We start from the raw sequence: 24,894 nt of genomic DNA on the forward strand, positions 1-24,894 counted from the left end.
AATGTTCACAGACTAGTAATGGGTTAAATATTGTCTTAGTTTAATTTATCTTCTCGTTAGTTACTTTGCTACAGATAACTCTGCGCGCACCATAAAAAGGAGAATTCGACTTTGTTTTTTTCATATGCTTTGATATTGGCATCAAACAAGCTTAACTCAAATTGATATTAGCCATAATTGTTGAATAATGAAGAATAAAGGTTACTTGCGAGATACAACTTAATGTAAGTTACTTTTGATATTTGATCTTTTTCCTTTGTCCAATCTATTAACATCGGATTACATGTCTATTGTATTATTCATATTTGTAGGTTGATGGTTATTATCATGACATTAACTAAAAAAGTAATTAAATTGGTTAAGACGTGATGACACTAGTTTTCTCTCCAAACAAGGATTGTTATATCATTTTGTAAATTATGGTGACCATCTTTTCATTTCGTTGGTTGTCTTTTGGGTCAAAGGGGGTTCCCTTTCCCATTCAAAAAGTGAAGGAGGTATTGTTTTCTTATGCTAAAAGGTTAAGGAGGTAAAGTGGAATTTACTCTAATAATTGAAATGACCATGACCAAGGAGAAGTAATCTAAAATGGTTACGAAATAAAATATAATAATTCAACTTTAGAAGAATGATGTTTGCTAAAAACTTATACGCTCTCTACAACTTTGTCAAAACCAAAAAGCAGAAATGCTCTACAATGAAACAGAAAGAAAACCCTTGCCGTTCTGCCCTCCCTTCTTCTCGCTGCTGCCGGCGAATGCGTGAAGCTTTTGAGGATGGTCCGATTCAAGGTTAGTTTCTTTTCTTTCTTTCTCTTATTTTACTTTATTTATTTTTTTTACTTTTTATTTCTCTGAATTTGGAAAAGTCGAGGATGAATATGGAACATTAGTGATAAAGCTGACGATTGTTGATAGTTTTTCCACGACCCAACTGCAACTAGAAAATCCTACATTTCCTTGAATTTCGTTAAGTAATAATCCCCAAAGAAATTTGATCAATTACATAGTGGTACTTTGTAATGAACCCAATTTTTCAACACAAACACAAACTTGTATATTATACTTACTGAATGGAATTACACTAGAAGCAAGAAATACTAACGGAATTAAAGGGGAAAAGAAGCATAACCAGAAGGGGATGAGAAGCCAGAGATACAGAGATAGAAAGGGGTGAGAAGACAGACTCAGAGAAAGGGGAAAGGAACTTCACAATATAATCATCTCCTCAATGAGAAATGGGTCTGAAAAACGGCTATCAAACAGATCCCATGAGAGTAATGTTGCAAAGCACAATGTTGGAATATGCAACGCCTTTGAGTCAACTATTAGATATAGAGCAGCAGTTGGGATCTCAGACTCATGAAAAACCATATGGAACTTAGCCCCATCTAGTCTGGCAACACGCTGTTCCATCACCCATCCATTGACAACAGGACACAATCTCTTCAAAGCCTCCTGGAAAGCATGGTCTCTTAGGATAATAGAAACTAAAACAAGGCCAGAACAGTATTTTTAGCAACTGTAGCTCTTTTGTCTAGACACCAATATTTACAAGCATGAAGGTAGAGTCTAGAAAGGTGCCTGGCAGGCGCATGCAGTTGGTAGACAGAACTTTCATGCTCAGATACCATTGAGTAAAGAACAATTTCAAGGGCAACAACTTTTCTCAACTCCGCCTTAAGTTTGTCAAGCCTTGAATCCATTTCTCCAATCTTTTGCTCTAAACCTGCTCGCAGGTTTTCACGGCGTTGATTATTTCATCATCGCTACCAACAATAGCGACTTCCACCAAGTACACCCCCATTCCTTCCGTTGTAATTCTAGTAAAATGATCGTTTGATGCCTTGTACCACCATTCATATTTAGCACATATACCATCCCGACTGTTGTTTATAAACAATTCAGAACAAAAACTACCAACCTCGAGTATTTGCCCTGTGTCGACCCAATTGTAGACACGTATTCCAAAAATCACGGTAAAGCCACAGAATACTGTTATGGGCATCACTTCTCTTAGTTTCTCTAAGAACTCTAGTAAGTTGTGGCATATTCGTGCCAAATGTAAGTTGCAAGGAACAGTAAAGGCAGCAATAACAACATCAAATAGATCCCCTGCTTTTGTCTTGTGTTACCCCAGAAAAGGTTAGCAACCTTGTGAGGACAGTCTGATATAACTACGCGGAAGTCATTGAGCTCAACTATTGTCTGTTTGTTAATTGTCAGTATAGGTTCATAGCTCATATTCCATGTACCAGTTCTTGCAAACCATGCGTCGGCCTTTTGAAATTTTTGATCGAACAACTTCAGCACCTCATCTACTAAAACTTCGGCGCCTTTTTCTGTTATAACATTAAGCACGCACTTCGCTAAAGTATCTTTGTCATAGTATCGCAACATAATTTCAGCATGCAATGCAAATAACAAAACAAGAAGGTTTTGTCTCCTGGGTAACATCGTCGCTCCTGGTTCCAATTCCGTCAAGTCGGATGAAGGATCTTTTTCAGCATTATAATGAGGATGAAAACCCGGAGATGTAACTGCCAGTATCAAATTAAATTGCAAAATGTAGGAATGTAAATACCATTTCTGTCCGGGAGCCTATACTTTAGTCGTAGAGTTAGAAAATGCAAATGAGCAAAACTTGCCAGCAAATGCCAACAGTAGTAGTGCCTGCATGTACTCGGTATGACCGGTTAGACTCAAGGTCTTAAAATTTACGCCAAGAATAGTAGCAGGTCCACCAAGGTTCACAATGAGTAGATCCGCTCCGTGTTCGAATGGGAATCGAGTCACGTAATCCTTAACTAGTAACAATTGATTGAAAGTTGAAACCAGTTTACCACCAGGATCCAATACGTACTTAAATGCTGTCCTGGTGCCAGCAAGTTGAAGTTAATCAGTGAGCCTGTTTCATTCCATCGAGAAATTTAGTCGAACACTTGGCCATTGCTGAGTTTTGGACCTAGCATCTCTGGATGAGTAACACCATTGGGTACAGGAATTGTGTTGCTGTCCGTCTCGATTAAGTGTTCCAGCTCGAACAAAATAGGATCACTCTGTCCATGACCCACTGCCAAGGGAATAGCAGAAAAGGCACTTGCACCTTCCTGCATTGATTTAGCTTCACAATTGAGAGCCTCTGTTGCGTCTACAAAGTCTGTATGCTTATTCGAGGATTCAAAATCTGGTTCTTCTTCAACCATAGGGGAAATATAGATTACAACAGTTGTGGTCGACTTGGGACTTTCATCAAACACCTTGTCTTCGTCGATGGCGGACTTGTCTCCATGAGACAGTCGAGCGTTAGAAGCATGGAGTTCAAGGGCTTGTAAATAAGGGATTGAACTCACCGTGGAAGGAAAATGAATGCTGGGACTTCCTGTTGTAAGTGTTTCGTCGAACACTTGTTGTGTGTCGGATTTTCTAGATGCAAAATTATGCAAGTTGGAATTATGGCTCGGAGTAGCAAAGGAAGATACATGTGCTTCTGCCGGAGTCGAGATAGGATAACCAACATAGTCCCCACGAGCCGGTGCAATAACGGCTGGACGCCAAACCGGATCTACAATGTCTCCCTTCCGAAAATGCATGGTTAACTTCTATGTGAAATGCTTCCAATCCCAAAATTGATTGTTCTGCTATAGCCAATCGAACCAAGCCTATGCATCGCCATGAAGGTAGAGGTAAGCGAGAAATAACCAGTCCTTCTCAGAGAAGCCACGAAAGATGAAGTAGCGTTCAGCCCGAAAAATCCAATCCTCTGGGTCACCCCCGCTGAATCGATCTAAAATCACCATTGGCACTGGAGTACGAACGATGAAAGCGCCAATGTAATGAATCCAATTTCTCAACACAAACACAAACTTGTGTATTATACTTACTGAATAGAATTACACTAGAAGCAAGACATATTAACGGAATTAAAGGGGAAAGGAAGCATAACCAGAAGGGGATGAGAATCCAGAGATAGAAAGGGGGGAGAAGACAGACTTAGAGAAAGGGAACTTCACAATATAATCGTCTCCTTTATTTTACTAACCTACTGCAATTTAAACATTCTCTAAAACATTCTCTAACCCTGGTCCCACACATAACTTGCTAAATTTCCCAATACGTCCTCCAAGATGTTATTTCCATTCATAACATACTTGCTAGTAGCTGCTTTAGTTTTTCAGCCAACGCCTAATTAAAACTCCAATTCTCTTTACATTTTTAACAAAACCCTAGCCTTCTGAAACTGTTTAAGCGTGGACATCTCACCTCACTGCCTCAACAATGAAGATAGTTGAGGAAAAGTTAGTAGTAGAAATGGAAAACCCGATGGCATCACCTCGTAATAGGAGTAATAATTCATTTCTTGAGCCCTTCGGCATGGTTCTCAAGTTTTAGCCACCAGGGAAGTAAATGCGTTAGTGCTGAGTCCAGCTTGGTATGGCACCACTGAAGTCCAAAACTCGGGCTAAAGGCCAAAAAGGAAAATGTGGATTCTGGGTTGAGTATAAACATTTGTTAAATGGATCCACACCTCTATGCCCGTATATCAGTCAATAAATTGGCATTACTATTTTATGAATAAGTAACTTCGATGTTGCTAATTGATTTACATCCTATAGTTCACCTGCTATTTCAAAGCATTTCGGTGAGAGTATAAATGTGTAAATCGGGAAAAATGAATGGCTACTAATTCAATTATAAATGGATTGGCAGTTTATAGGCGCCTGCAAATGCAAGAAGGTAGAACCAAGCAAAATTGAGCACCTTCACGGGGAGCAGGTCATTTTGCCACCGGAAGAATAGCACTTGCTAGTAGAATAGTAAAGCATGTGATTTGTGATGTTTTCATTACTTCTACGTTACAATCTAAGCTGGTCATGTGAATGCCTAAATATAACCTGCTTTTAAGCATGGTTTTCTGTTGTGTTAATGATGATATTATGTCAAAACCTTGGGAGCAGTTGCCTATTAGGAGATGTTATCTGTCATATATCTCACCTTGTTCCATTGAGAAATGCTTTCCATTGAGAAAGGTCTTAAGATATTTCTCACTGGATTTCACTACACTTCTGATGCTTTATTGCTGATTCGAGGGCTTGGAGTTGTGATGCTACATCTATTATTCAAAGCTAGAGACTAGAGTCTATTAATTCAGGATATTGCATCATTAAGTAACAAAATTACTTACTTCTATGCCGATGATATCAGGTGGCTCTTCGAAATGGAATTTCAACTGCTACGAAGGATCAGACTAACAAGGGGACATCAGATTGTAAGAAGCTTAGGAAGAATTTGGAGATTTCTGAATCTAGAGACGATGTGGTAAAGCCTGTGAAGAAATTAAGAAGTATAAGAAAAGTTATGGAAGCATCGGATAATCAACATTTTCCCAGGCCTTTGGTCTCTACCCTCTTCTTCTTAGCTCATGCATATTTGCATCTTTGCTCTAGCGTTTTTGGACTTATTTAAGTCATCTATTGTTCATTTAAGGTACAACATGTGTGCAATACCTGATAGAGTGGTTCTTTCTTACCTAACAAGGATAGGAGGACTTCTAATCGTAATTGATTTCCATGTTATACGCTGTGCTCCATTGCTTTCTAAGACTGTTCAACAATAACTGGTAGAGCTTAGTTTTTCCCCTGTACACGCCGGAAAAATCTCGGTAACATGCGAAAATATACAAAAATTGGTCAATTGTCAGATATCAAATTGGTTTGTCAATCTTTTTGTTCAGTTTGTCAACTGTGAAAAAGAGATTTATTATTGCTACTGCTTGACCGGCCCGAATTTAATAATTTAATTTCCTCTTTTCCTGATATCTTGCGACTTGATCTTTTTTTAATAACCAAGAAACCCGCAAGCGCCAACGACGCATGGTACGGAACGCAATGGATAATGAGCGTGCCCCCTCTACTCTTTTTTTTTGATGACCGAGAAATCCGTCTGGGGCCGATCCTTTGGACCAACCGCAGCCTTCGAAACTCGGTGGATAATGGGCCCGCCCCTCTACCCTTCTCCATTTAAATACCAAGCTTTGCTTTGCATGGTGTGGGGGCTTGAACCTGTGACCTAAGACACAAATCACCACCCTTTGCCACTTGAGCTAGGCCCGGGGGCCTGCCCCCTCTACTCTTCTCCACTTAAGTACCAGGCTTTTGTCTCTGATAGTGGGTTCAAACCTGTGACGTGCTCCTTACCCACACATCTCTTTTACCACTAGACTAATGCCTTGGGGGCACAGCTTGATTTAATTTTGCTTCTACGTTAAACTGAACTTTGCTGAGTTCTAATACGTCTGGTAAATCATCAACAAAGAATATTCAGATTATCTGATTTTCGGATAAACCTATTCAAACATATGACTGTTTTCAGCTGTGTTTAGATGAAATCTGTTAATTTGCATAACAAATTATCATAATGGAAAAAGATAAGGGAAGAAAGAGTTCTCTATAGCTTGACTGTTGTTGTACTTTGTGCTAACTTTTGCAGACTCGGAGACCGGGAAAAGTTGGTTGGGTAGATAATCAATCAGGTCATGTCATGGAAGAAAGTACAGATTGTTCACCAGCTGGGACTGCACATTCTATCGATAGGGGTAAGTGACTCTAAATTTTAAATTCCACAGTTGGGACTCATTGCTAGTGTCTAGAACTCAACTAAACTGCGGATACAGACTGCAGTAAACAAGGAGATGTTGAAAATGTTATCAACAGAGAGCTGAACGAAGAAGATAAGGATGAGGAGCTAATTGACCCAAAAGTAAAGATGGTTGAGGTAACATTTTATAATGGTGCTTATTCACCTGTCATCAAATCTGTAGGGTAATTAGAATCTATAATCGGCATTCTTTTTTCCTTATTAAAAAAATTAGACCTAGTACCAGAATAATGCATGCTGATGCTTATATTTTACCTACAGCATGGGCCAAATTGGTGATATGTATCTGATAGAAGTATGTATTCCATACGATTGAGTTCCCTTGCTTTTCTCCATAAAGTCACTTTTCTGTTCATTTCTGATTGATTATGGTGTTTGTTTTCTGTTCTTTCTCATTCAGGATAGCGTCAAAGGAAGTACTAAGAATCTGTCTGATCATGGAAAACTGGCAGTGCTAGAAGGTAACTGACTTTGCACTTTTTATTTTGGCTCACTGCATCATTGCAAAATGTTCTACTTGATGATAGGTGTGGAGAAACAAGTATCTGGGAGCACACTCCATGACACGGTTAGCGAACAGAATGCAACAAATCAAGTTGAATTGACTTCAACCCACGGGATGAGTACTTCTGCAGGTAAAGCATGCCTTTTAACACAATATTTCGGCTCATCTTGACGATTCCTGATAACCTGTGTGCTAAGCATCTTGTTTTGAATTTTATGGTTCTCAATGAAATTGCGTTGTAATGCTAAATTATTCCTGCTTGTTTGAATTTTTATTGAGCAAGTTTAATCAGACTTCCTTTGTAGCAAGAGCTTTAGTGTGAACTCCAGGTTTCCTGCATTATTTGATACAATTTAAATATTAAAGAGGGGTTTCTAAAATTAGGAAACCTCAATTTCTAATAAAAACAAGGGCTGCAGGTTATCCTTTTTGCCCAACTCAGGTGCTTGTGCCTTTCATTTCTGATATCATGCAGTTTTCGGATATTTTACGTCTAGATCATGTTGTTCTTTTACCCTGTCAGTAGCATGGTTAACCAGTCAGTATTTGCAGGAGCTTCTCCTACAGCAGTCCAACCATGTGCCTGGAACAGTCCTCAGCAATCTAATGAAGGGCCAGATGCTGCACTTAGTTCCATTGCAACTCTTAAGCCGAGCCTGGCACTGCCATTTCAGAAAAGTTCAACTGTTTGGAGCTCACTTGAATCTATGGAAATATTTGCAAAATTTCCACAAAATCCACACTTTTCACCTTTAGCAGAACACGAGGAGGTGAAACGAGAAGAGCTAGCTTTACAAAAGATGCTAAAGTATGCCTTCCTTGGTGATAAGATATCAAAGTTGACCATTGCTGATCTTAAAAATTCAATGGTCATCAATGACATTCTGACATGTCTCAAGGACTTGGAGGAGTGTGGATTTGATGTAATGCAGATTAAACGTCCATTAGACGATCTGTTGAACAGGGAGAGGCAAATTCAATTCCAAAACAAGTTTGATGAAATAAAGGGCAGAATCAGAGACTGCAATCTTGAGAGTGAAGAAGCTGAAAAAGAGATCAGTAAGATCACTATGAAGGTAAAAGATCTGGAGAAAGAACTTATGTCAGCCAAGGAAAGGATAGAGATGAAGGATCAAGTGATCTTTGTATTGAGATCTGAAGAGAGTGTCATTCGTGATGAAATACATCAAGTTCAACTTGACTTTGAACGGACAGCGGCTTCACCCTTCTTCTAACCAATGGTTTGTACAAATTAAAGTATGAACAAACTCTGTTTTTAAGAATAGATGTCTACATAATCTGTTTAGCTGGAGTAATCTTACTCCTGTAAATAATGTTGTCCTTTTCCTTGATTTTATTAGTTTTCTTACCCTGGCTTGACAGCCTATTTTTCTGTGCTCTATATTTTTTATTAGCTCCCTGATCTTAGTTTAGGACGTGCTGTAATGGAGCTAACATCTCACATTTGTACTCACTGCATCTTCTTTATGCCAGCAATATAACATCTTACTTCATCAGAAAAACAAACTCTGTTTTGGTGAAGTTTTACAATGAAATATGAAGAAAAAAAGCATTAATATGTTCTTCAGACATTATTGGTACTCTTTGAAAAGATCTCGAGAACTGCAAAATTTGAGAAAGGAATTTGAAATGAAAGATGATGTGAAAACGTATTGTTGTCCTCGTTTGTAGTATATTAACATATGATATTGATGTGGTACTTCAATACCAACAAGTATTCCATCAAAATTCTTCTCACTCAGTGAAGAAATCCGCTCAAGTTCAAGTTTTGTTGATCTGCTCAACAAAAATGCTAGTAGTATCTGATTAACAAAATTGGAATGCAAAAAACTCAAAGATCTCAATTTTTTTTTTTTTTTTAACCTATAGTCCGATAACCGTATTGAGATCTCAAGGTTGTTGTCTTCGTAAGATAATGAATATGCGTTGTACTATTCTTTCAATTACGAAAGTTTTTTCCCGTGCCGAATTTTATTTGGTGTTTCAAAAGAAAGTAATTCTATATTTAAAATTACTTTTGAGAGAGGTTTGTCAAATACAAATTATTTCTAATTTTAAAAGTTACTTTTTCAAAGTACTTACTTTAAAACTTTATCTGAAAAGAAATAATTTAAAAATAGTAAGCAAATCCTGAAAACTCGAACAAACCCAAAGTCACTAATATGTTTGTAGTTAGTACTAAGGAGGAGGCAAAAACTAAAAGAAGTAAAATAATTAATAAAAAAAAAAACGAATTGTTAAACCTTAAACCCTATGGAAAGCATTCAAACACGAAACAGTGAGAGTGTGGAGAACTTGTGTATCAGTTGTGGGACTCTCAACAGCTGCCATACTTTCTTCTCAATTCTCCAATTTCCTCTTAATCCGAAATCTGCTTTTGCTCCTATCTTATTAATTTTTACACATTAAAATTATTGGGAAATGTTCAGAGCTGCTGCAGCTGTTGCTTCATCAATCAGGTATATACATATATATTCTTGTCGCAATTTTTTTTTTTTTCAAATACTTATATTTTGGGTCCTCACAATTATATTTTTGCTTCTTGTAGGTCTTCAACTTCCAGAAAATTGGTAAAATATCTACTCTTTACCTTACCACGACCTTCTCTAACTGAAATTGCAACATTTGATTTAATTATTGATAGTGCTCGGTATAATTTTCTTGTTGGAGTGCAGAACTTATGTCTAATAATTGATTGTGTCAATTGGCTACATTGCATTTCTGACTTATTTACTTTCTAATTTTATTTTTAATTTTTTTGTGGTAAAGGTTGCCAGTAGGATTAATTCGAGAAGAAATTATGTTGCAAAGGATATCAGTTTTGGTAGCCAGGCACGGTTAGCCATGTTACAAGGGGTTAATGAGCTTGCAGAAGCCGTAAAAGTCACTATGGGACCAAAGGTAATAATTAAGATTTATACTTGATATGCTATATTAGGTCGAATTTTGAAATAAATCTTAATGTTAACTGAAAAAAGAAACTAATTTGACATTTTTACTGATACGGACTATGGAGCTTAGCTTCTTTTTTTTTTCTTCTGATTTTCACATGTTATTACTTAATATGAATACTACTTGGTATGTTTCATTTTTATGGAGTATTTGGTGAAGAAAAAAACCATATTGGACAGCAAAGGATGGACTTTTGAGTTTCAATTTTCACACTGTGCGGAAACTTTTGGAATGTTTTGTTTTTTATTCACCTACCCAAAAAGATGCAAAAATGGTGTTTGCTAAGGTTTACTAATTTTGATTATTGGGTAGCGGAGGTTATAGCACTAGCGGATGTTAGGATTTCACTTATCTTTGTCATCCTTTTCTTCTTAAAGGTCCTACATGCTATAAATGACTTTCCTCCCAAGATTTAAATGAATTATTGAGAATGTCTAAAACATCTAGGATATTGCATTTGACAAGGTCTCTTGATTGAAAAGAATAACCTGAGTTGTCATCATACTTAAGGCTATTCTTCGTCTTCTTTTGTCACAATCCAGGGTCGTAACGTGATCATTGAGAAAAGCCAAGGGAATCCTAAGGTCACAAAGGATGGTGTCACTGTAGCCAAGAGCATCAGCTTTAAGGAAAAGATAAAGAATGTGGGTGCTGATCTTGTGAAGCAGGTTGCTAATGCTACTAATTCAGTTGCTGGAGATGGTAAGATCTCTACTTTGGATTAGCTTAGTTGTGAATCATAATAAATGTTTCAAGTTACATCAGATACATTTGCCACGGTGAAGGAGCTTTTATGTTCATCATCTTTTCATCCTAAAAAGAAATCTTTAGTATATATCATAGTCTTGATACTTTGAGGTGCGCTTTTTTGATTACGATGGTTGTAGGGTCTTCCCAAGCTTATGTATCTTCACGAATTTCCTAAATTGGATGCCATGTGACAACAGGTACCACCTGTGCAACTGTGCTTACTCAGGCAATTTTCACAGAAGGTTGCAAAGCTGTTGCTGCAGGTGTAAGTGTGATGGATTTGCGTAGCGGTATTAACATGGCCGTTGATGCTGTTGTTGCTGACTTGAAGAGCAGAGCAGTCATGATTAGCACCCCGGAGGAGATTACACAGGTGAAGGGCTAATAGAGATTCTATGTCCAACTTGGATCATGCTGTGGACAAACACATCAACCAATCTATCAATAGACTACACCGCAAACTCATATACTTGGGGATGCCAAACTAGATAGGGCTGTGGACAAACTTATAAGATTTAAATCTGAAACACTTATTAATCCTTACTTTCTACAAGTTATAATTCAGTTTCAGGCAAAACCACTTCACCAACTGTTCCTACAAGTCAATATAGCTTTTCCAATTTCAGTTTTCCAGTTCTAGTTGTGGTTTTGACTCTTTGTTTGCCAAACTGATTTGTCAACTGGGAAAAATTCATCTTTCTGAAAATACAATGAAATGATGGTTTCCCGTTCTGGTTTCTTTCCATAATTTTTCTTGTTGCTGCTCTCCTTTTCCCTTTTGTACATTTTCCTTTTACTAGAAAACACACATTTATTTTCTTTCCCTACATTAGAGCTAGAATCAGATCTTTACAAGTTATGCTCAAGAATGATGCTATGATTGGAATTTAACTGCATGACTTGTAAAGCAAACCAGTTTCTGGATGCACCTGTAAATTTGTATGTTCCTTATAACTTTTTTAAGAAGACTCATTGAAAGCTAGTGCTGTTAACTCAGAGAAGCATGTGGAGTTCTTACATGTTCTTTTTACCCTAAATGGTCCCCTTTTTGAGAGTTCAATATCTTACTTCCAATAGGTGGCTACTATCTCTGCAAATGGTGAACGTGAAATTGGGGAACTAATAGCTCGAGGTATGGAAAAAGTTGGGAAGGAAGGGGTGATTACTGTTGCTGTAAGTTATGCTCATATTGGTGTTTCTGATAGAAATACATTGAGAATTGTTTAAGCTTGAAACTGAAACCTCATATATTTTGAATTAACAGGACGGAAATACCTTAGATAATGAGTTGGAAGTGGTGGAAGGCATGAAGCTTGGTCGTGGTTACATATCTCCTTATTTTGTCACGGATGCAAAGACTCAAAAATGTGTATGTAATAATTTCTACAGCTGAGTCGTTTTTCCCCAATTTCTACATTGAAGGTTAGAATTAGATTTCTCCAAATTGTCTGGTCAGTGGCTTGAAGCATAGAAGAATGACTCAATGATTCTGATGCTATCAACTTCCATTAGTACCTCAGAAAACCAAAACATTCTAATGATATTCCCCCAATTATTCCATTTCTTGGTGGAGATTGGCATATTTTCCTCTTCTGTTTCTGACTTACAAGTCATAGAAAGTAGCTGTCTCAGCCAATGCATACGTCATGCCATGCAACTATATCTGCATCTTGTGTCAATTTATAAAGTTCACGACATGATATTTTTGACTTGCATGTAAACAGGAATTGGAAAATCCAGTGATCCTTATTCATGACAAGAAAATCTCAGACTTGAACTCGCTTGTGCGGATATTGGAGCTTGCTGTTAAGGTATCCAGTATCTTCTCTCTCTCTCTCTCTCTCTCTCTGTGTGTGTGTGTGTGTGTGTGTTCTTTTTTCTTTTTCTGGATCAGTAACTTCTAACTTCTACATATGTTCTTCACCAGAAAGTACGATGCATATCTTTTCCATTTTCTTATCTAAATGAAGAAGAAATTTATGTGATAAAAAGGCAAAGAAATATGAATATCATTCAGAATATTTATCTAGAAAAAGTGTTATTCATTATGATAAGGAGAAAAAGTAAATTAGGCAAAATCTGAAAAAGAGCTTAATTAACCATCTTGGAAGGGAGCCTGCCAACTATGTTGCATGGTCACAAGTGCCACATTACTTTGTTGCGATAAAATATGTCGGTGCAAGTTACATATGTTGAATACTATAGCTGCACCAGTGGATACCTTTGAAAATGTAAAGAAATTGTTCTTTTGCAGTACATGTAAACTAATCATCATAATATTTTTTCCTGTCTCTGTCATAGAGAAGGAGGCCTCTGTTAATTGTTGCTGAAGATGTAGAAAGTGATGCATTATCTATGCTCATCCTAAACAAGCATCGTGCTGGGGTTAAGGTATTAAACTTTCTCTATGCGAGCCATGTTTGTGGTGGTCTTGTTTTCATTTTTCATTATATTGTTTCATCATACGGATCTTTTTCATTTTTGCAAATAGTCCCCCTTACTTACCCAGAATATATTTTATTTCACGTTATTTTTAGGTCTGTGCCATTAACCCTCCTGCTTTTGGGGATAATAGAAGAGTCAGCTTTGGCCTTGTTTTCATTTTTGATTATATTGTTTCAGCATATAAATTTGAGGATCATTATTCTGCGCGTCTTTTTTGCAATTACTCCCTCGTCCATACCCAGAATATCTTATTTTTCATGTTATTTTTAGGTCTGTGCCATTAAAGCTCCTGGTTTTGGGGATAATAGAAGAGCCAACTTGGAGGATCTTGCAGTTCTTACTGGAGGAGAGGTTCGACACCAGTTTCATGCCCCGATTATTGTCGGTTTGTCTCTATAGTTTCAAATGCTTAATGTTTTATACAGGTCATTAGTGAAGAACGTGGTCTGGATCTGAACAAAGTTCAATTTGATATGCTTGGTACTGCCAAAAAGGTTTGTTTATTCAGTTTTATTTTGCATCAATTTGAAAAGTTTGCATACATGCATAGTATACAACTCTTCACTTTTGAGCAGGTTACCGTTTCCCTTGATGACACCTTAGTTCTGCATGGAGGTGGGGACAAGAAGCTAATTGAAGAAAGGTGTGAGCAGGTGATGACGCATTTTCCTCTTCTTTCCTTTTAGGTCATGCGGAAATTACTGTGGGTGTTGTACCCACTTCCTTTTGTCTCTACTTTGTCATACCTTTGAACAGCCGGGAGAGTGTAGTCTGTCATATATTCTGTATTATCCTCTTTGAATTAATTCATTCTGTTGTATTTCCAAATTATTATGTGTAAGGCTAATTCCCTCTGGGCATATCTGGAAAAAAGAGCCATTGGCTTTATAGATTTGCTTGGTTAGATGAGAGAGTCATTGACTTTATAGATTTGCTTGGTTAGATGTCATTGACTGTCAATGTTCCTGGGTAGATTAAACACTGACAAGTTGTGCATCCTTGAACAGCTAAGGATAGCCAAGGAAAAGAGTAGTGCCATGTTTGATAAGGAGAAAGCTCAGGAGCGTTTGTCAAAGCTATCTGGTGGTGTTGCTGTTTTTAAGGTATATTCCTCAGGATTTGAGCATCCTACGTTTTCATTCAGTTACACTCTTCGCATTCTAGTTTGATCTGCACACTGTTTCAGGTTGGAGGGGCCAGCGAAGCAGAAGTTGGGGAAAGGAAAGATAGGGTTACAGATGCCTTAAATGCAACAAGGGCTGCTGTGGAAGAGGGCATTGTTCCAGGTATGTTATTTTATTGAATAAACTGTCTCTTCTTCTGTTGACCTGACAAAGTAATGCTCTTTCCTTAGGTGGTGGTGTTGCTCTCCTATACGCAACCAAATGTCTTAAAGACCTTCAGACTGCAAATGATGGCCAAAAGAAGGGAGTTGAGATCATTGAGAATGCTCTCAAGGTTCATTTCTCCTAGATTTTAATTTCTTTTTGTACTAGTTTCTGTTCAAGTGGTTACTTGCTGTACTGACATCGGAATTCTTTGCCACTTCACAGGCACCTACCTTTACAATAGCTTCAAATGCTGGTGTAGATGGCGCCTTAGTTCTAGGCAAGCTCTTAGAACAAGATGATCTGAATCTAGGATTTGATGCAGCTAAAGGTTTGTGCCTCGCATCTCACGAACTTGTTATGTCTGATACTCTGATCACATTGTGAAAATGTTGCCTAATATTTGTAAAGTGAATTTGTTCGGTTCATTATATATGAGAACACAATTTATTTGTTTTACCTAATGGTAGTCTTCTTTTTTTTTGGGAAATTAGTAATCTTCAAGACACATCAAGTAAAAGAATCCACCCTCTCTCAGAGTGGATGACTCAGTTCGGAGTGCAACAGTCAAACCATTCATTCTTTGAGTGATTTTCAGCATCAGACGAATGAATTTTGGAGATCATTATTATATATTTAGAAATTTATAAATTGGAGTTTCATATATATTAAAATATTTAAGAACTTTTTAGAGAAGTTGTCAATAAAAGTATAAAACATAGTAGTTGTTTGGAAAATTGTACTTGTGCCATCTAAATGGGACATGGGAAGTGCTATTTTACTAATTGCAGGGAACTTGCCATAAACTCTATACTACATGGGAAGATTACATTGTTTTGATTCTTGGGGAACAGTACTGTTATAAAAAATTAGTTTTCCATGCCTATAGTTCCTTGTTCCCGACAATGTCTTCTGCATAGAGTTTAGCATTTTAAAGTAATCTGTCAGTGTCATCTACTCATTGTTACTAAACTTATACTTTGCTCTATATATGGTTGTGAGAATTATTTTATTGTATGTTAGTCAAAGTTGTAACATAATAAACAAAGTTTAGGTGAACGGGTCAAACGATCTAGTAGTTCTTGTTTACTTTTTCAGTAACGAGTCAAACAAGTGAATGGGCGTAGAATACTTTGGTTGTCCATTACACTTAAGACACTGCTCTTTTGCATAAGCAGGTACGTATAGACACATGGTCAAGGCTGGAATTATTGATCCCCTGAAAGTAGTTAGAACAGCATTAGTGGATGCTGCCAGGTAAGGATCACATGTCCCAGTAAAACACTAGTGAAATCTTTCAATTCTATTAACAGAAACTGGATATATACTGCAGCGTGTCTTTGCTATTGACAACAACTGAGGCTGCCATTGTGGACCGTCAAGGAGAGAAAAACCCACTTGCAAACCGCATGCCAAACATGGGTGATATGTATTGATATAGGAAACACAGATGAAACTTTTGATGATTGTGTGTTATAGCTGTGAGGGAGCAATCTTAAGGTAGGTTACTCTCGAGTCTGAGGGCCACATTTATTCATTGATGTAATGCAAGAAATTCATTTTGGTGCCTGGTAATGGTTATGCTGACATGCCGCACATGGTCCCTTCATACAAGTTTGTCTTTTTTGTATCTTAAATGGTTTCTTAGAAACTAATTAGGGAGTTATGTGAATGACCGCAAATATTTAAGACAGAGACTGTTAATATCCAACTGTGTATCTGAAAGTTGTATGGTATTACAGATAGCTCCAGGTCACATTGACCTCTTTCTATTTTTTTATATGGTATTGGTAATTATGTATAATGTCAATACCAAGAAGGTGCAAAGTAGAGTTTGTTCGACATGTTTACCCCAAATGAGCTAAACTTAGAACTGAAGCAATTTGCACAAAAGCTCGAGATCACAAGATCATTGAGAAAGTGCAGAACGTATGTCCACTTCCATTGCTTGGATCGAACATGTTGTTGACCATATTAAGTGCCAACAACAAAATGTGAATACTTTGGATTCCTCTTAACAGGACATGAGTATGGTTACTTGGACATTGACATTAGTTTATTAGCCAGGCCAAGACAGAAAATAAGTTGCTGCTGCTATTTATTTGCGTTGGCCGTTGAGTCAATTTCTGAATAATACATTGGAATGGTTTTTGTGGTGTATGTTATGTGTTGATTAGCTGGTTGTGATCGATCAATACCTTGCCGCACAAATCCCCAGTAGAATCGCGTGACTACTCAAACAATTTGGTACACTAACTCAATTAAATCTCCTAAATTGTAGACTATACCAATGGAGAAATGATATGAGATTTACACAGGTTAAAGTTGAGGTTTTCTTCGTTTTGCCTTTTTTCTAATTATATGTTTCCAAATATTTAAATGGTACTCCTTGCGTCTCAAATTATGTGTCATGATTCTTTTGTACATGTCCCTTAAGAAAAATTGATTAGGATGAGATTTTGACTACTTTACCCTTATTCATGTCTTACTCCCTCCGGTCCACAATTAGTGACCAATTTGCTTTGGGCACACCCATTAAGGAAATATTAAATTCTAGACGAAAATAGTTAGTGTGTTAAACTATTCTTCATTAAATGTTGCACCATAGTTATAGTAGTACTTACTTCTTTTCTCAAATGTGAGGAGTAAATGACTTTTTAGGGATGCATACATAAGAGTAATTTTGGAAAAACAAATTAAATTTTTTCTTGATTATATAAATGGACACTTATTTTGACCAAAATAAAAAAGCAAATTGGTCATTTATTGTGGACCGGAGGGAGTACTATTTAATCTTTCTTCATTGATATTTGAATAAAGTTAGGTGTGTAGTCTTCAAGGATAATCATTGCTAAGGGTAAAAAAGGAAAAAGATAATTAATTTTGTCTTGAACTTCTAAAGTGACAAATAATTTGATACAACTATTTTTAGTAGCCACGACTGATAACAAGAGCCGGAGGGAGTATATTGCATACACAACTTTAGGTCACATATCTCTTTTGTTAATTTGTTATAGAAAATCTTGGATCTTTTTCTAGTTCTAGACAACAATTGCAATTTGTTTTGTTAATAACAAATAACCACTGTCTTTTAGCTTGTAAACGTAACACTGGCAAAGAAATACAACAATTTATTGTTATCTGATATGAAAACTAATAGCCCTATTCAAAGGCGAATCTAGAATAATAGGTTTATCGATTTTCATAGTGATCTTAAGATAATATACAATAAGGAGTTTTCTTCCTGTATTCAAAAAGAGTAAAAATAATGAGGCAAATCTCGCTTGTCAGTTGTGCAATTGCAATGTTAATGTTTCTATGTTGTTTCCCTTTTCTTAACAGGAAAATCAATTCCAAACTTAAAGTCTTAAAAACATTATTAAGTCCTAAAAGTTCGAAGTCTTCAGTTTTCTAGAGCTTTACTAAAATGAGACTCGAATACACTAAAATCTTCAAAGCATCATCTTCTACCTTAATCTTTCAATCATATTCTTCTTAGCTACAGCAAAGCAAAACGAAAACAAACAACAACAATAACCCAGTAAAATTTCATTAGCGGAGTCTGGGAAGGATAGAGTTTACGCAGACCTTATCCTACCTCAAAAGGATAGAGAGGCTATTTTTGGAAGATCATCGGCTCAAACAGTAGCGAAGCTAGGAATTTCTCCAAGGGTGTTCAAATTTAAAAGAAGTGGAAAAAATTCCGACAAAGGGCGTTCAATATGTGTTATATACTTTTAAAATGAAATATTTTACCTATGTAAACAGTGCAATTTTTCGATGAAGGATGATCAATTAACCACCTTTATTAATATGTGGCTTCGCCGCTAGGCTCAAAAATAATAAATCCGTAACAACAAAAATCGCAAAACGAAAGCAGTAAAATGGATTTATCCATACTGAGCAGAAATTTACTGATGAGACAACAAAATTACAATTTACGTACTAAATAAACAACTTCAATTTGATTTTGTCTTATTAACAAAAAATAATTGTATTTTAGTTTTAAAAATTCATTTGTGGAAACAGTTTTCTAAGAAAATAATAATAACAGTGAAGACACGTGTGAGGACATCATATTTTGACACCTGGACTTATATGGGTCCCGCTTCTCTTTAACAATCCCATTTCTCTGCTGAGAATTTCACGGAGCAACAATGACGACAATGGAGGAAACGGAGTTAGAAATGGGGAATTTATCACCAACTAATAATTCGTCGCCCTTCAGCATCGGCAATAAAGTCGAAGTTACCAGAGAAGAAGTGGGTTATAGAGGAGCTTGGTACGAAGCCATCATTGTGGAACCAAACCCTATCCAAAAGAAAAAAAGGGGTTTCTTAGTTCAGTACAAGCATCTCTTATCTGACATAAAAGATGTGAGTGAATCAATACCTAAACGCGAGTTCATTACAAAACGGTCACTCTTACGGCCCGGCCCGCCGCCGCTTGCGACGGTGGATGAGCGGAGGTCCTTTAAGGTGAAGGATGTTGTTGATGCATTTCATCTCGCTGGTTGGTGGAAAGGAGTGATTGCTTCAGTTGTTGGTGGTGATGGTGGTAAAGGTAGCCGGTTCCGGGTCGCTTTTAAAGATCCGGATGAGGAGCTTGAGTTTTCTCAAAATGACTTGAGATTACATGTTGATTGGGTTGGCGGGAAGTGGGTGCCCCCTGTTCCGACTCATGAACTACTTAAGGTCGATTTTGTACGAAAGAGCAAAGATTTTTTATTTTATTTTAAATATTGTTTATATACAAGGAAGTTGGATATTTACAAATTTCCAGCTACATATGGAATCTTAAGTAACAAAATGGCTTTTTTTATGCACGCCATGATAACAGATGCCTGATCTTCAGTCTGGAAGTTCAAGTGCTGCTGACCAGAACAAGCGGAAGAATTCTGATAGTAGCAAAAAAGCATATGAGAAGGTATTTGTACATACTTCTACCCTCTTCTTCTTAGCTGATGCTTCATTACTCTCATACTTTGCTTGATAACTTATGTGACATTTTTGTACTAAGTATCTTTTTTGGATTTCTATAGGTCTTCTATCATTTAAGCTACAGTAGGTGTGCAATATATGATAGAGTAATCATTTTAAAGTAATAGGAAACAGAAAGAATTCTAATCTTAAATTGATTTCCATGCTTTCTGTCTTTGATTTTTTTATTTTTTTATTTTTTATTTTATGAAGTAATAAGTAGTTTATTTATATCCCAGTTGTATGCTGTGCTCCTTTGATTTCCATGTTGTATCGATGTTGTATGTTGTGTCCATGCTTTCTGAGTTTTTCACCAATAACTGGTACTATGTGTTTGGAACATGTAGAACTCTTGGTAACATGTGGGAAATATTCTAAATGAAGAAATTACAAGAAAATACACATGTGGGAAATATTCTAAATGAAGAAATTACAAGAAAATACACATGGCTTCACACCATAACACAAAATGGCCCATGTTTTTAAGTGTTACCCTACCTAGCCCCTATTGTACATATTTTGAAAGCACTAGCAAATTCAAAATAAGTGTTCTTACAACCATTGCTTCTAAAAGCTATGGAGTTAAATATGTATTTTCACAACCATAGCTTTCACTCTCTCTTCTTCTCACATCTTCTACATATGATTCAAGGTACTACTATTGGGAAAAGCAATCCATTTGCAGACGCAATAGCTATTTGCCAAGAAATTTTAGGTGTAGAGACACAGGAAGTTTGAGATGAATTCTATCAGCTGGTTCTAATTTCTCTAGTTAGCGTTTATGGACAAATGTTAGAATTAAGAAGAGAGTAAAGAATAGGTCATAGTTTTACCTCATATGCAAGAGATTCTCTGAGATATAGGCGTTGTAATTAAACGCTTCAAATCATGGTTCCCCTTCCGGTAAGCATGAGAGTTAAACCAATCTCCAAACTCATAACATCTCTGTCCTGGTTTTGTAGGTACATCAGCAGGGACCGAAGGAGCTTTACGTATTCTAGGATCTTTAGGTGATTTGGATTTCACAGATGCCATCTGTTCAAAAAGAAAATTAAAGGTAGGAAAAATAACTTCAGAATATTATCAAAAAAATCAGTTAAAACTTCAGCACAATTTGGCCTAAGTTATATTTTAAAGCCATCTAACTTCAGCTCTAAGAATGCTGAAGTTCGGCAAATACAGAACGAAACTTCAGCTATAAAGAATACTGAAGTTCAGCAATTACAAAACAAAAACTTCAGCCAAAACGTGCTGTAATTTTTACAAATACAGAATACAAATTCAACTCCAATAATGCTGAAGTTCATAAAAAATATAACAAAAACTGCAGACATACTTTACTTATACAAAACACAAAACAGAACTTTAGCTCCTAGAATTAAGTTATCCTTGAAGTATTATAAACTTCACACTTTAATAGCATCATCTATTTACCTCTCAAAATTTTTAGAAATTTCAACGTCTGCAAAATTCACCGAAGAATATATAAAATTTTCATAAAAAACACAAACAGAGTTTCAAAAAACACAATCGTAAAAGTAAAACCTACAAAACTAATACACTAATCAAAGTAAATCCTAGGAAACTATTTTACCACAAATAAAAAAAGGAAACGATTCAACTAAGATGACTATCAACAAAAAATCCAAAAATTAAATCATAAAAATAATACTAAAATAAAATCCCATACAAAGTTAATGCAATGTACAAAAGCAACCATTAAAATTGTACCTGTGATTATACGTAATGTTGTTGGGGAACAAACAGGTGCAAAATCAAGAAGAATGCAATGATGAAAACCGTTTGATTTCAGAGAAGAACAAATCAAAAACGCGAAGAAGGGGAGAGTGACACAATAGACAATATGCCGTACACTTGGAGAGGAAGTAGTCTTTTACTAAAGAAGGGCAAAATCGTCTTTTTAAAACGCTTTTAGCAAAAAAAAAAAAAAAAAAGGTACAAATGCAAACAGAAAAGCAAAGCTGGTACAGGTTAAAAAGGGGGACCAAATAGGGCGCCCCATGCAATTGACGGAGTGATGGAGGAGAACGGTAGAGCGATTAATGCATGATGCATCTTTTGTCAGGGGTATAATTGTTATATTATTATGAATTTTTTGTCAGCTGGCTACCAAATCAATAATTTTAAAAAATAGGGTACAGGTTAAAAGGTGGCACAAATATAGGGTACGACTGCAAATCGCCCTTTTCTTTTTCTCTTGGTAAATTTGGATGTCTTATTATTTTCTTTACCAGCCCAGCAATAAAGTTGTAAAGCAAAAGAGACTAGATTCCAAAATCATGTTACTTGAAGAACATATTTTGCTTCTCCAATATGTATTTTGATTAATAAGCTCTAAGATCTGATATATAGTTAATAGAACTTCACTGGGTACTGAATACATCCCGTATGATTGCCAACATACTTGGAATATTCACAATCTGATTGTCAAATAAACATATTCAGTTGCTATAAGCTGATTGCTTCAGCAATGTTTAGACAAAGGCTGTTGATTTACATACCAAATGTGTCACAGTAGGAAAATAGAAGGAGAGAAAGAGTTTCCTAGAGCTTGACTGTTTTTGGTGCTGACTTTTGCAGATCGGAAAACCAAGAGGAGTTGGTTCAGTTGATAATCAATCAAGTCATGGCGTGGAGGAAAGAATTGATTGTTCACCAGCTGAAACTGAACATTCTAATGATGGGGGTAAGTTACTATATTTTTCTCTCTACTTGGGTTTTGATAACTACTCGTCAAGAACTTAACAACTAAATTGGCATCAAGGATACAGCCTCTTTGAAGAAGAGACTGGAGATGTTGGATACTGAGACTGGCGGGGTACAGCCGCTGAAGAAGTTAAAAAGTAGAAAACATGTTTCTTTTGCGTTGGAGAATCAAGAATTTCCCAAGCGCACCAGAGATAAGGATGGAAAGCAAAGTGATTCTGGATTTCTGATTGTTGAGGTAACATGTTATTATAGGGCTCATTCATCTGTGTCTATTCTATTATGTAAAAGATTTCACTGATTAGAGTATGAATATTCTATAAGCTTGAGTTCCCTGAAATTTCTCCTCAATTAGTTCGCTTTTCTGTTCGTTATCAATTCTGGTGTTTGCTTTCTTTTCTTTGTTATCCAGGGTAGCAGCAAAAGAAACACTGGGGACCTGTCTGACCACCGATTACTTGCTGTGCCACAAGGTAACTGATTTTGGTGTACAGTTTTGTTTGCTCATTGCATAAATGTTCTGCTTGATGACAGATGTGGAGAAACAAGTAGTTGAAAGCACTCTCCATGAATTGGTAAATGAACAGAATGCAACCAAGCAAGTTGAGTTATCTTCAACTAGTGGTATAAATATTTCAGCAGGTAAAGCAATGCAATTTAACCAATTACATTGTCACAAATCCTATTTGCGATTGCTCATCTTAATGGCGTTTAGTAATTCCTATGTGTTTAGCCTCTTGTTTCAAAGTTTGTTGTTCTCAAAGTGATTGCATTTTAATGTTAAATACTTAATTTATTCCTACTAGTTTTAACTTCTATTTCGATAGCTTGATAACTACTTTTGCACCAGGAGTTTAAAGAACTCCAAGCTGTCTGCACTATTTGACACTATTATATTATGAAAGAGGTTTCTAGAATTAGGCATCCTGAATGTCTTCATTTACAACAGGAACTGCAGTTGAACAGAAAATACTGAATATCGAAGCGCTTGTGCAAGACTGGAGTTAGTTATGGATAGGTTTTACGAGTTTGAGCTCAATTAGACCTTAAAATATGATACAAGCTCAACTTTGATGATTTTTCAAGAATTTAAGAAGGAAAAAGTACTTTTCAAAACTTCCTTTCTTATTCAGATTGGCTAGCCACATTAGTATTTTCCTTAAAAAGTATACTCTAGTCGGGTTACTTAATGTTAAATATTAGATGGAAGATAACCACTAGTCCACTACCAATCAAAGTAGTACTTGAGCCAGCTTCCTGAGTTGCCCAGTTGACAATTTCCATGTTCATTTTCAAATGATGTGATCAATCATGTCTTTTTGAAAAATAAAAGATTTGAGATTGAACGGATAAGTCAGTTTGCACTGCTATTTCCAACTAAATAGTGCTCTACTTAGGTGCCTGTCATTTGCGATATTGCTCAGCTTTCTATCATTTTTGTCCTGATCAGGTTTCTTTTAGCCCTGTTAGTAGCATGGTTAATCTAGTCATCATTTTGCAGGTGCCTCTGCTGCAGCAGACCAACCATGTGTTGAGACCAGTACTCAACAACCTGATGGAACGCCAGATACTGAACTTAATTCCATCAGTACGCCTGAGCAGAGTCTTGTTCTTCCATTTAGGAAGAACTCCACTCTTTGGGGAATAGTTGAATCTGCGGAAGTATTTGCAAGGAGTCCACAAAATCCACATTTTTCACCATTAGCTCAATATGAGGAGAATAAACGAGAAGACATGGCTTTACAAAAGATGATAAATTATGTTTACGTTGTTGAGAAGATACCAAAATTAACATCCACAGAACTTAGTAATTCACCTCTCATTAATGACATGCTGGCATTTGTCAAGGACTGGGAGGAAAATGGATTTGATGTTATTCTGTATAAACGTGGCTTGAATGATATACTGTTGAACAACGAGAGGCAAAATCACTTTGTAGAGAAGTTGGAAGCAGTAGATGGCAGAATAAAAAACTGCAATCTTGAGAATGCAAGAGCTGAAAAAGAGATTGAAGAGAAGGTTATGAAGATAAAAGATCTGGAGAGAGAACTTATGGCAGCCAAGAACACGATGGAGGCAATAGATCAGGAGAAGACCGTAATGGATCAGGAGATGTTGGTATTAAGGTCTGAAGAGAGTGCCATATGTGGCGAAATTCGACATGTTCAGCTTCACTTTGAGGCAACAGTAGCTTCGCTGAAGCAAATTTTGAGATGACCAATATTTTGTAGTCTGAATATTTTTTTGGCCCTTCTGCAGAATATTCTTGGCATGACTTTGACAAGGTAGCAACTAGCAGCTCTTTGAATTTTATTTTGCTAATAGCTCTCAATTTTATTTTACACACCTCATTCCAAACAATTTCAAATTTGTAGTAAAGAACTATTCCAGTAGTATAGTCCAGGCTTGGGTTCAAATGACACACCACTCCTGCAATCTCCAATGATCCTCTGTTAAATCACAACATTTAAAAGTAAACAAATACATGTCCATTTACTTTGGTTCGGTCTGGTTTCTCGATTTTCTGCACA

At 36.5% G+C, this 24,894-nt stretch overlaps 3 protein-coding genes across 6 annotated transcripts; all 3 read left to right on the forward strand.

The window, feature by feature from the left end:
* Window positions 1–614: 614 nt before the first annotated feature.
* Window positions 615–8,521, forward strand: LOC109212481 (DUF724 domain-containing protein 6-like). Of its 4 annotated transcripts, none has more exons than XM_019376128.1 (8): window positions 615–791; window positions 4,710–4,775; window positions 5,205–5,396; window positions 6,489–6,594; window positions 6,673–6,773; window positions 7,057–7,117; window positions 7,184–7,291; window positions 7,714–8,521. In XM_019376128.1, exons 1-8 carry the CDS (start codon window positions 777–779, stop codon window positions 8,394–8,396), a joined length of 1,332 nt encoding a protein of 443 aa, XP_019231673.1. In that variant the 5' UTR covers window positions 615–776; the 3' UTR covers window positions 8,397–8,521. The 4 variants fall into 4 exon arrangements, with proteins under 4 accessions (XP_019231673.1, XP_019231675.1, XP_019231674.1 ...); XM_019376130.1 differs by having other exon boundaries at window positions 5,205–5,318; XM_019376129.1 differs by lacking the exon at window positions 4,710–4,775.
* Window positions 8,522–9,396: 875 nt separating this feature from the next.
* On the forward strand, window positions 9,397–16,437 carry LOC109212479 (chaperonin CPN60-like 2, mitochondrial). Its single transcript, XM_019376127.1, has 18 exons — window positions 9,397–9,641; window positions 9,731–9,752; window positions 9,952–10,083; window positions 10,677–10,836; window positions 11,082–11,257; window positions 11,962–12,057; window positions 12,149–12,253; window positions 12,609–12,695; window positions 13,186–13,275; window positions 13,600–13,680; window positions 13,755–13,823; window positions 13,905–13,982; window positions 14,337–14,432; window positions 14,516–14,615; window positions 14,684–14,787; window positions 14,883–14,988; window positions 15,836–15,914; window positions 15,991–16,437. The coding sequence occupies exons 1-18, from the start codon at window positions 9,604–9,606 to the stop codon at window positions 16,091–16,093; spliced, it is 1,722 nt and encodes a 573-aa protein (XP_019231672.1). The 5' UTR covers window positions 9,397–9,603; the 3' UTR covers window positions 16,094–16,437.
* A 2,343-nt stretch (window positions 16,438–18,780) lies between these two features.
* LOC109212474 (DUF724 domain-containing protein 3-like) lies at window positions 18,781–24,783 on the forward strand. The gene is made up of 7 exons (XM_019376119.1): window positions 18,781–19,351; window positions 19,497–19,583; window positions 22,238–22,343; window positions 22,429–22,601; window positions 22,776–22,836; window positions 22,898–23,005; window positions 23,865–24,783. Exons 1-7 carry the CDS (start codon window positions 18,815–18,817, stop codon window positions 24,578–24,580), a joined length of 1,788 nt encoding a protein of 595 aa, XP_019231664.1. The 5' UTR covers window positions 18,781–18,814; the 3' UTR covers window positions 24,581–24,783.
* The last annotated feature ends 111 nt before the right edge of the window (window positions 24,784–24,894 follow it).

The sequence above is a fragment of the Nicotiana attenuata genome, unplaced genomic scaffold (assembly GCF_001879085.1).
Source record: "Nicotiana attenuata strain UT unplaced genomic scaffold, NIATTr2, whole genome shotgun sequence".
NCBI lineage: Eukaryota > Viridiplantae > Streptophyta > Magnoliopsida > Solanales > Solanaceae > Nicotiana > Nicotiana attenuata.